This window comes from Hirundo rustica, chromosome 1 (assembly GCF_015227805.2).
Source record: "Hirundo rustica isolate bHirRus1 chromosome 1, bHirRus1.pri.v3, whole genome shotgun sequence".
Taxonomy (NCBI): domain Eukaryota; kingdom Metazoa; phylum Chordata; class Aves; order Passeriformes; family Hirundinidae; genus Hirundo; species Hirundo rustica.
The window spans coordinates 47643461-47655576 of record NC_053450.1 but is presented as its reverse complement, the minus strand read 5'-3'; the positions used below and the strand labels follow the sequence as shown (position 1 = coordinate 47655576).

General features: G+C 41.4%; 1 protein-coding gene across 1 annotated transcript in view; it reads right to left on the bottom strand.

Annotated features, from left to right (window-relative positions):
* The window catches only part of NPC1 (NPC intracellular cholesterol transporter 1), a 27065-nt gene extending 14949 nt beyond the window's left edge, over nt 1-12116 (bottom strand). The window contains exons 1-6 of the mRNA XM_040077000.2: nt 11867-12116; nt 5074-5196; nt 3740-3846; nt 3021-3196; nt 1964-2131; nt 1113-1362 (exon numbers count right to left, since the gene is read on the bottom strand). Of these exons, the coding sequence (XP_039932934.1) occupies nt 1113-1362; nt 1964-2131; nt 3021-3196; nt 3740-3846; nt 5074-5196; nt 11867-11944 (902 nt within the window). The 5' untranslated portion in view covers nt 11945-12116. The remainder of the gene's footprint in view (nt 1-1112; nt 1363-1963; nt 2132-3020; nt 3197-3739; nt 3847-5073; nt 5197-11866) is intronic.

Genomic DNA, 12116 nt, shown 5'->3' with positions numbered 1-12116 from the left:
CACTAACATTTACACAGGGAATCTCTCTAAATTTATCCTAAGTTGATATTTGCAGATTTTTACTTTAGAAACATGAACCACACATCTCAAAGACATTAACCATTTCATGCTGACCACTAAGGTAAGGCACCTGAACATGTCATAAACTGTCACACCCACCATCCTCTTCCACACAGACTTAATTCTTATTACAGAGCAATTTCAGTTTTCTGGTCATAACTGAACAATTACAGAATCAGAGTGGTTTGGGTTGGATGCAAACCTTAAAGATCATCTAATTCTAACTAAAGATCATCCAAATGTCCCTGCCATGAGCAGGGACACCTTTCACTAGATTAGTTTACTTAGAGCCTCACCAAGTCTGGCCCTGAACATCTCCAGGTGTGGGGAGTCCATAACTTCCCTGGGCAACCTCTTCCACTGACTCACCACCCTTATGGTACAGAATTTGTTTTTAATATCTAATCCACATCTACTCTCCCTCAGCTTGAGACCATTGCCCCTTGTCCCGTCACTACATGCCCGTGTAAAAGTCCCTCTCCAGCTCACTTGTAGGCCCCCTTTAAGGTACTGGAAGGTGCTGTAAGGAATCCCTAGAGCCTTTTCTTCTCCAGGCTGAACAGCCTCAACTCTTTCATCCTGTCTTCACAGAAGAGGTGCTTCAGCAACGTGATCAAGGGTTATATGATATAATTACTGGAAGCTCAGCTTTCATTTGTTTGTTTTTTTTTTTTTTTTTTTTTTTTCTCCAAAATAGAAGATTAGGAAAAAGTATTCATGACTTAATTTGCAATAGGGCAGTAACTGTTTTGTTATGAATGCATGTTTTTCCAGACTTCTGATACTTAGTTTTGAAAGTTGAAGAGTGTATACCATACTGTAGCTAGGAATGCTACAACAGATAGGCATCAACTAAACCAACTTCTGAAATCACTTTCTACTACCAGGTGGTTTTAGCTGTAAGAACACTTCCTGAAAGTATATGTGGTATCTGCTACAGAACATGACTTTTGGCTGGCTGAGGTAGCCATGACATAAGTATCTGACCAGGGAAAAGAAGTTCTCGGGGAAAAACAAGTGACTTGCAGAGCTCAGCATTTTGAATGCTTTACCTGTAACACCAGACTCCAAAAACTAGTGCAAAAAATATGAGTAGAAAGCCCATGTATGAGATCCACATGATGACATACACAGCATCCAAACCAAACAATAGCCAAGGAGGAGGCAATGGAGGGGGTTGAGGTTTTGGACCACAAACAATTGAACAGTCCTGACAGCTGCATGGTCCCGTTGAATCATCCACAGACTCATTACAGCCTTTGGTAGCATTATTCATAGGGTTCATTCCATGGACAGGAACATCTACAACACATCACAAATTGCAGAGCCAGTTTACTACCAGGAAAAACTCAGACCTTCCCAGTTAAGTGAGTTAACCCTTTATATGAAAGCCCAAAGCCCCTATGTAGAACAGCATTTCTTGGTCCTACAGATGAAGAATCCACTGCCTTTTCCACAGCAGGTACCAACTATTTACAGGTGTCTAATAATTAAGTGTCTGGTCATGTCTATAACACTTCGGTCTGTAAAAGTAATAAGCACATACTTCTATCATGCCAGCAATGATTTGTCATCCCCCTTATCTATTCAGATTGTGAAATGTGCAACAATAATTTCCTGTTAAAGAAATCCTCAAGGATGAGGACACTGTCCATTTCCCAAGGAATAAAAGTAACCAGTTGCCAATGATCAGTCCGTCATTGAGTTTTAGAGATTTCTACAGAAGAAGCTGTACAGAAAAAAGCACAAAGTATGGTTTCCAAGCAGAATTTTTTTAAAAATAGTAAGTTAATCTCATATTGCAGACTTTCATTGCTGGACAACTGTTTAAAAATCAATGTTCTAGCCATAGCAGCCAGCCTTTGACAGGAGCTTCAAAGGCAAGGACTATTCAGTTTCTTACCTGAAAAGATTGGAATTATGCTGAAAGGAGTTTGTCCATTGTCTTTACTAAACATGTACTCAATCCAGTTGGTTGCATTGCAGTCCTTGACATCTTTCCCACACAGCAACCCCAGTGCTTTAACATTGCTCGACGGAGCCTCCACATCTTTGCAGGCATTGTACATTGCTGGGAAGAGTCATTAAACCAATATTATAATTTGAGCAAGCATTCCAAGCATTTCCAGTATTACAGACTCCCCAAGTTCCAGGAACATATTTACAGTTTTCAAGTAGAAACATCTTAGGACAGTGAACTAATGCTTTCAGTTGTATTTATAGTATTCGAGGTTGCAATGCTTTGCTACAGCTATTTTGCTCTGAGAAAGCCACCCAAATCTGCATTATGCTAGAACCTACTTTTCTGCTTGACAGGAAACATTATCTACTATTATTTTCAGGGAAAGCTATGAAAAGCATTTAAGGTACTTTCAACTTGTAGGCTGTATATGACTTTCAAGCATCTCAATTTTATTAAAGGTTACTGCAAAAATAATAAAAAGACTGAATTAATGCTTTAAGCTTTCTACAAAATCAAAATACAAACCAAATGTATCATTCTCTAGAAATACCTGATTTTGACAAAGGACTAGACAGTCCATTTCAAGACTGAGTGCCTCTTAGAGAACCATCACAGTACACAGTGTACAGACTTCATTATCATGCTTGCCAGACTGTTTTAGTATCAGGTAGGCTTTGGACATTGAATACTTGGCAACAACTTTATTTTTCTGAAGTTAAAGTCATCAGGGTTATCAGCTATCAACTGTTTATATAGATGCTCATCCTCAGCTGAACCTTTAAAACAGTGTTATTTAACAGTGTCAGTGTAACGTCCCCTGCCCAGGGAGAAGTTAAGTGTTCCATAAGTTTTAAGGGGGACTTACTGTCAATTTGTGATGACTCAAATTTCAAAAAGACAGCCAAAGAGATTTTTCCCCCTCTAAATTCTTTCTGAAAAAGCACTGGTCTTGTTACCTGGACAAAATTCAAGGTAAATTAACACACTGTTTACTCACCATTTGCAAACCGATCTCCAATAAAGTACTGCAGCTCTGTAATGCTACTTCTGTTCTCTTTTAAAACGGGATCATAATAGGGCATGGTGCTTGTAACATTCAAAAAGTCAGACTGATTGGGACTACAAGTCAGTTCACAGAAGAGGTTTATCAAGTTGTAAAAACACGATGGACATCTGGGTAGAAAACCCAATGAACAGCAATCAGATTAAGAGGAAAAGGTGCTTTGTAGGTCAAATCACGTATGTCTTGCAAATAAACATTCTGCTCAGAGTGACAGAGTATTTAAATTCTGTAAGATTTTAATCAATACAACAACTGTTGTTGACACTACAGATGAACAACTTTAAGCACCATAAATCACTGATAAAACCTCAAATAGCAGATTCAAACAATTTTACTAGAATTTGAAGAAGAAAGTAAACGTTGCTAGCAGAAGACTTCTTAGGCTTCTTAATGTCTTACTTAGAAGACGACCAAATGCCATCCTCTCTGAAGGTTTCATTAGATAAAGTAGCTTGAGACAAGCTAAGAGAATGCTTACTCTACCAGCTAAGTCAATCCATATTATAGCCTGCTGCTATGGATGAGAAAGTCACTCCAGCAGTTTGTTTCAATAATCTTTTAAATGAAATGACCACTTTTTCTACAGTCTACTTGAAGACAAGTGCTTTGTTATTCTGTTACAAAACTAGTTGCTTTGCCATTTATTAGCATACCTGGAGAGAAATTGCAGAGGCAGCTGCAAGTTATTTTTCAAAGTCTGAAGCTGGTGAACATCACAGCAAGTGCTAACATTGCCAAAGAATAAACCTGGACAGAGTTCCTTAACAAAAACAAAAATCAAAAACAAACAACATTGAGATCAAAAGGAAAGGAAGAAAAAGCATGTTTAAGACTTCAGAATTCATTATAACCATGGGCTCTGTGTCAGCATATTTCAGAACACAGTAGCTGTTGCTGTGGGAGATGCACAGGAGAAAAACAGTCCAGCAAACAAGATTTTTGTTTAGAGACGGGAGAGAAGAATCACTTTTTTCACTTCTTTTATTCAAGGCAGCACTTCCTTTTGAAAAGCTCCTTCAGATGATCCTTAGTCACCAGAGTCTATATATAGAATGATAAAGGCATTTGAGAGCCTATTGGTAAGAGGACAACACATGTTATCCAAGTTGAAAGTATTCCTGCAGCTTATCCTCTAGTACTCCTTCTGGATAGTATCAGATTTTAAAGTCTCTGAAGGCAAGCCATAAAATCACTGATGACCTGGAAGAACTACTTCATGTTCAGTTTATAGAAGAGACAAATACATTTAACACAAATATAACTGAGAGTAACATACAAGAACTGTATAGAAAGTTTTCAGAAACAATACACAACAGCAGTTAGCTCACCTACGTATTTATTGAAGTCACTCCTGTCACCACTCTAATCAATGTTTAACACTGAAATTAGTTCAAAACTTTAAAGAGTGAAATATCAGACACCAGAAGGCAAATCTAGCAATATCCTATGTTGTGCGTGAAATATATAAACTCTATTTTGACTGTGTTTCATTCACTTTGGCAGCCATAGCCCAAGTAAGGAAATGCAGTCGCACACTAGGCACAGCTAATTTTGTCCAAATTTACTCCATTTGAACAAGTATAAATTAGCACCTTCCTTTATCAGGAACGATCATCTGAAGGAAAATAGTTGTCTTGGCCTTTAGAGATCCAAAGGGAATAGCTGTGGAACTCATATTTTGGGAGACTCTTCAAAAAAGCAGTAAAGAGTAGTCAAACCAATGAGGAAAAGATGCAAGAAAGTGAACAAATCCTATATTTAAGGCTTTGTCTGTGACAGCCTCTCATCATATTTTGGAGACATATCTCTGAAAAGAAACCAAGGTAAATTACCTCAACCCAGTTGCACCTGAGAAATCAGAGGTAATCTGTCTACTTTCTCATTAGGTTAGGATGAGAGGTCATAGCACAGGTCCAACAGAACCCAATATAGAATTCTAGTGTTGGAGAATTATTTTTTTAACAGCAAACCTCCAAAAGAAGCTCACCTGCATTAAGTCATAGCCATCTTCTGGTAGCGCTACTGGTGGCCCATCATAAGCACAGTTGTACCTCTTGTCTCCAGAAGCAACTCCACATTCTCCATACCAGACACACATTTGTGGAAGTACCTAATAAACAAGTGATTAATTGCAATAGTTGCTAAATATCTCAGCAACGGCAGAATTTGTGTGCTACTACTCCAAAAGCCACTTGCAGTCCAGATTAGATAACTTCCTGCTAATTAAAATATCAGTGTGTACTACATAAAGCACCCATTAACAAACACAGTTGTTTCTGACATGATGCACATCACCACTATCTTCAGCTCAGCTCCCCACCCTCCCTTGACCGTTACAGAAACAGGAAGTGCATTGCCTATAGCTAAGATCAAGTATAAGAGTTACTTAAGAAAAACCTAAATCAATACCTGAAAAGCATCTTCAAGTACAAGGTGATGTAGAAAATAATTTGGTCATGCAAGACGAGCACGAGTCAGTGCACAAGGAGAGAAACTCATTGCTTATGTGCAATTTCACTTCCTCCTGCCACCTTTTGATCCCTCCTGAAAACTCATTACAGCGAAAGACTGAGGAAACAGCAGCACAGAAAGGATTCTGAAACAGAACTTTGTAGCTCTGCACTTGCCATACCTATATTGCCACAATCTCAAAGGATGCCTCTCCATCACCACTTTCAAGCCTAAGCATGGAACATTTAAATGGGATTGCAGTGCTAAGAAAAAAAGCCTAATTTAAGACATTTTAATATATGCAACTATTAAAAATTCAGAAATTGTTTTGTTTTGTTTTTTTATTATGTGCATAAAAAAAATTGGAAAAGGGCAGTGGCACCTTGAAAGCCTTTTGGTTTTGGTACTGACACTGAGACATCTGATATACCAAGCCAAAATATTTATTCTGAAAATTAAAACATTTAACACAATAACAAGTTATTTACATAAAAAGCTTTAATATAGCTCCAAACTTTTCCTACCACCTGGGCTGCAAGCAGAAAGCAGACCGCACAAACACTTACTACATTTCTGCCAGCCCTGACCAGGAGTTTGCTTAGTACAGTTTGAAAGATAACTGACCTATTTTGATGTCCTGAACAACCTTGACTGAGCATTTTAGAGACACCATATGTTGTTGCTGCAAAGACAGACTGCTGTGCTTTGTGCTTGACCGTGAATAGCATTGTTTACTGACCAGAGAGGCTCCCGAATGGTTGTCCTGACAATACCCAAGAGCGACCCAGAAACACAGTGCCTCCATAACATCCATTTTTGTGCTGAAAAACACTGACAGTTCTTCAAAAAGCACAGGAGTAGTTAGTTGTTTATTAGGGACAATAACCATCACCAATTTACCCAACCCAAGACTTGTTTCCTCTTTAACCTAACCAGGACAGTATGGGCCAATTCAAAGTTACTCACTGCAACCCAGGTCTAAAAGTCAGTTTAAGTGCCACTCTTCTAGATCCGAATTCATTTGTCTATTGCAGCACATCTTCTAGTTAAACCCACAACTAGCTGTTAAGTATTACCATATTCTATGATACAAGCTGGAAAACACCCCTTAAGATTGCACTTAAAAATACTGAATGTTTAACACCAGCATAAGCCAAAAAGTCAAACTTCCATAACTTGTAGACTGTTTCTCAAAACTACCTTGTTCGTGCACAAACTAAATTTGTTCATGCATCAAGTTAATCTAAGATGTTAATACTACTTAATACTCCGCTCCCTCACATTCATATGGACCAGTTTTAATAGCAAACAATCTACTAGCAGTGAAAATTGGTCTACTGCTTGCACCAGTACCAGAAGTGAACTGTCTCTTCAAGAGGAAGCACAGATTCACCACTACTCTTGCAAAAGGGCAAGGAATTTGGAGCTGCTTCACACTGCCCGTGAGAACAGGATTAGTTATTTCTTCAGTATCAGGCTGGCTTCTGTGTTTAGTCTAGAATGGTTTGTAATCATCCTTCCTAAAAAAACACTTTCTGTGCTTCGTTACATCTTGTTATCTAACACTTCTTAATTTTTAAACACACAAATTCATAAACCTGCTCTTTAGAGAAAGACTTAGCTTCTTCCAGAGTGGAATGTGTGGGAAAACTAGTAATGCAGTTACCAGTTACAAAAAACTTATCAGGGCACCTCTTGCATAGAAAAACTTGAGTAAATTTCAGCTATCATGTCAGTCTGACTGATAGTTCAATTGTTTTAAAAACATTATCTGTGTTTTAAGGCAGCAATTCCTTGGTTATAGCTACATGGATACAAAACAAAGTACAATCTCTCTCATGTCTATAAATTTACCTATATGGCTTTCTGTCATCATTTTCAGGACAGAATATAAAACAACTTACTTGCACCTAACACTTGGTAATGTACCAAAAGGTATCCACAAAAGAAAGACAAAGGAAGACAAAGTTTGGCCTAGTATTAGTTTACATTTGAATCCATGGGTAAAGAATTTCAAATCACATTCCTGAAGTTCCACACCAATAACAAATACAATGGGAAAAAAATGTTTGCCACTCAAACTTTCAACCTGTTTAAGGCAACTGATCTGTCCAGCTTTTCTTAAACTATTAGAAGAGCACTTAGACCTAGAACTGCAAATCTGAATACTCTGTTTCAATATTAACACCAAGAATGCAGTTTCAGAAATAGCTTAAGATTTTATATTTATGCCATGACCTAGCAGGATTTCCCTAACAAAAGTGTGAGTTTGTTCCCTGTACCAGTTACCTTTAGGGTTGTTTCATTTATAGTGGTTGAACCAAATCAATAAGCCTAAAAAACCACTAAATCATTAGACATCAACAGCCTAAATTGAACAACACAGCTCTTGAACATTAACAAGTTAATAGCCTGCTTACCATTGAGTCAGCCCCAAAATATGGGAGAGGGCTGTTCTATGGTTGAGGCAACATTCAGGGATACAAGAAACTACTCTACTGCCACAGATAAGATAGAGCTGACAGTTCTTCCCCCTGAAAACCCTCTAGTAAAAGCTAGATTAAGTTACAGAGTAAGACTAGCTCTTTGCTCTTTCCATTCTTTCAGAAGAACGCTCCTATGAGGGTAGGGTGAGATAGGGATGAGTAAGTGTGGTTGTAAATAAGTCATAGTTAACAAAGCCGCTGCTTTCAGGGTCACACTTTTAGGTCAGATAATTGCTCACCTGGGTATTAAGTTTCTTAAGTGGGTGAAAGCCTAGCCCCAAAAGTAACAGAGAAATGCTGTGTTGAGCCCAACTGTCTTCTAAACAAGGCAAAATACTTAAAATACTCCATAACACAGTACTCAGTTAATGTTTTTGGTTTCTTTGTGTGTTTTCCTTTTAAGATCACATGACTAAGTACTTCACCCATTAAAATGGGACTTTCTTAAGTATTTCATTACACAACATAACCTTAGATTAAGGCTGCTCCTTCCTTCCTCTAGCATATCTTAGAAACCACTTGCCAGTACACTAGTCCTCAGTACATCCTCAGAGTTCAGAAAACTGCATTCCTATTTCTGGCAAGCTTAATCAGTGTGAAGAGAAATTTCACCTCAGGCCAAGGCTCCAGGAGCCCTTACAAAGAACTTGCACATGTGCAAGTATGGGCGTTCTGCAAAAGTTCTAATAGAACTTTGTAAGAGAACTAGTGTTCCAACAGATCATAAACACATTTACTACAGCCCAAGTTTCTTCAACTGCAGGTTGAAACAAACCAATAATTTTTGATGCTTCCAGCAGCATTTGTTGCCACCACCACCAATGAATACAGAGCTGTTAAGGAGACAAAGAACAATGATGATGCTGTACACAGAAACAGCAAGTGTTTGTGGTCTTACAAATACCAGATGACAAGTGAACACTGTTTGATTCTTCAAACTAGGATTTACTAATGTATGGAAAAGGCAAGAGCAGCAAATACAGCTGTTTCCCTTTCCTTCATCTAGGATGATGCATCTGGGATCTTGCAGGGCAAGAAGACCATCTAGGAAAGAGCACGCTCTTCCCCTGCACTCCCTTAATATCTGCTCTTGCCAACTAGGTCAAGAGCTCTAAGGAATCACTACACCACCCTTCATAAATGGGAATGAATATGGAAACAGGTGACCAGGTCAAAGTCAAAGATCTGCCCCAGAAGTTGCATATTACCTCACAACCCTTCCTGTGGGGGAAAGAGCTCCACGGACGAAAGGAAACTTTACAGGTTTAGTTCTTACTCTGTCTCTTTCAGTAACTTGTTCAGAGGCAGCCAGTTCAGAGCCACGCCTTATGTGCCAAGCTCCTCCTGTTCCTCTGCTCACCAGCAGGAGCATTCCTACTCCTGGTCAGGCAAAGCAAGATACAGTCATAGAGTTATCCAAGCACATTTCAGATGTCTCAGTAAAGACAAAGTCAAGTAAGAAGAGAAAGTTGCAGTAACAGTAACAATTCAGTATCTGTGGGGACAAGTTGATGCCACCTGCAAGAATACAAGCATGACCAGGAAGTGCAGGGCCCCCAGCTAGCAACTGTCTCTTGCAACTCTGTCTGCAACTAAGTCCATCTGCACCAAAATAGCTCTGATGTCCTGCAGGTTAATAATAATAATAATATTGCACAACACCTGGAATGCTTTGGCTACTGCCCAGCTAGATACTACTCAGTTCTACCAGTCACTCCCTTTAGTCATCTCTCCCCTTCTAGGGCAGCTTTCCTCACTTTCCATCCAGAAGGCTGAACAAGTCACTCCTGATTTTCCAGGCAGCAATTTAGGTGAAGTGGTTACTGTCTTGTTCTGGAGCTACATTGCCATCCCCGACAAGGAAGGTGCTCCAAACAGACATTTCAGAACTCCATTTCCAAGGTCAGGTAACACCACATTGCAGGCCATTTGGCACGAGCAGCACTTGTCATTAACACTTTCCCATGGGATTTCAGAAAATCAAATATAACCTACAGTTTGGGATCCCAGCTGCTGATAGGAAACCCGTATCCAACCTTGATTAGCCAGTGATTTAACGGCTTGTGTTTCAGTACAATTATACAAAGATCAACTGCAATAGCAGCCATTACGTGCACGAATACCATCTAGTGCATTAGGGCATTCATAAGAAAATAAAATGGTAATGGATAGCTGGCAGAAATCTTGTACCATGCACTGTTCAGACTGAAAGATACAGGCTGAACACTTCAAGATCATTGTGAATGTGATAGGAGGATTGGGAGCTGAAGTGCCATTCCAGTCCACTGACTGCTTTGAAACAGAAAAAACCCGTGACATACGGCACTTTGGATTACAAACATCGCAACTGAAAGCACAAAGCCATTACACCACCAGTACGCTGAAGGAGGGAACAGTTTACCTTCATGATGCTTCTCTTCAGCATGCATCTAACGCTATATAGGCTCAGTTTAACTGAAGGACCAGCTTCTCTTTGAAAGATATCAAGCGTCCTCTTTGTGAAATGTCAGGCTGTAAATAAGAGGTAATGGCAAAAATCCCCAATAAAAAGGCAGATTCTGCCTTCTTGCAGTACACAACTTAGACCTGCACAGTTAGAGTAATTTTCCAATGCTTACTTTGAAGGACCACAAAGCCTCTACAATGATTTCCCTAAATATTTGGGGAACTTGCTTCAAGTTCCTGTACAACAGTATCCTCCTGATAAGGAAAGCATTCTGTCATTTCTTTACCAGCCTAGGACACAACTCATTGCTCCAAGATGGCATCTCCCTCCAAAAAACATTACATAAAGGTGCATTGGTTAGGTGTGAAGTATCACTTCCTCACCTGAAGATCGTGAGTCACTACTAACAATCACCTTCTCCAGTGGTAATAGAAGAATGAATTCCTCGTTTTACGTTCAAGCTCTTAAAAAAGGGTTTTTTTGAAGAGGATGTGAGAACAGCACACACACAGGATGACAAACTCCTATGTTTAAAAAGGGCTAATCATAAAACTTGACCTAGAAAGTATGTTTTCAACGTAGGTAGGAGGGAATGAAAGCCAACCACTAAGGCTTACAAGACACTCCTCGTTTCTCCAGAGGAATGTGGAGTATCCCGCTCCTATCTTGCACTACAGCATAACAAAACATGTCTGAGAGGAGTGAATGTTTTACCATCTTTTCTCCTGAAGCTCCCAAGAAGTCCAACATGCTCTAGTCCTCGATTTTAAGAAAATATGTTGTCTTACTACTGGCACATGAATAAACACCAGCACTCACTCCGCACAGATCATTACTTCCAAAAAGCTGTCACTTAGCGCAAGTTACGCTCCAAGCAAAGCGAACCAGACACCGAGGACATCTGCAAACCTCTGCCGAGCATGTGACTGCGTGGCCACTCACATGCACTGGGCATTGCATAACCAGGGCACGCCACGGGAACGCGGCATCCCGGGGGCTGCCGCTGCCGGGCGCGACCGCAGGGGACGGGGACTGGGCAGAGGCTGAAGTTCGCGGGTGCTCCTCGGCGGGCCTGCTGTGCCCCCGGCTGTCAGCCCCATCCCGACGGGGCCCAGGGGCACGGCAGAAGGGGGGCGAGCCCCACCGGCGACGAGGAGGGTACACCGCAGCACCTCGCTTCAGCTCCGCGCCGCCCCGAGCCCAGGGGCCTAAGGCGGGACACCGCCGCCTTACCCAGCCCCGCCGCCCGGGACACTGCCGGCCGCGGGATCCGCGGGGAACATCGCGGCCCCCCCCGCCCCAGGCAACACCCGCGGGATCCCGCTGCCCACTCGCCGCTCCCTCTCCTCCCCACGATGCCGGGAGGCCCGGCATCCCACCCTCCGCCACCGACTCACCCCACCGGGCGACAGAAGCAGGAGGAGGACGAGAAAGCCGAGGCCGCCTCGCCCGGGGCTGCCTTGAGGAGTCCCCATGGCGGCGCGGGCTGAAGAGCAGATGACCGGCAAGCGCTGTGGGCAGCAGGACCGAGCAGTGGCGGATGGAAACAGGAGGAGGGCAGCGAGACAGCCGCGCCAGCGCAGTCTGGAAGGGCCGCTCTCGCCTGACCGGGCGGAGCCGCCAACCCCTTCGAGGAGAGGCCCCAGC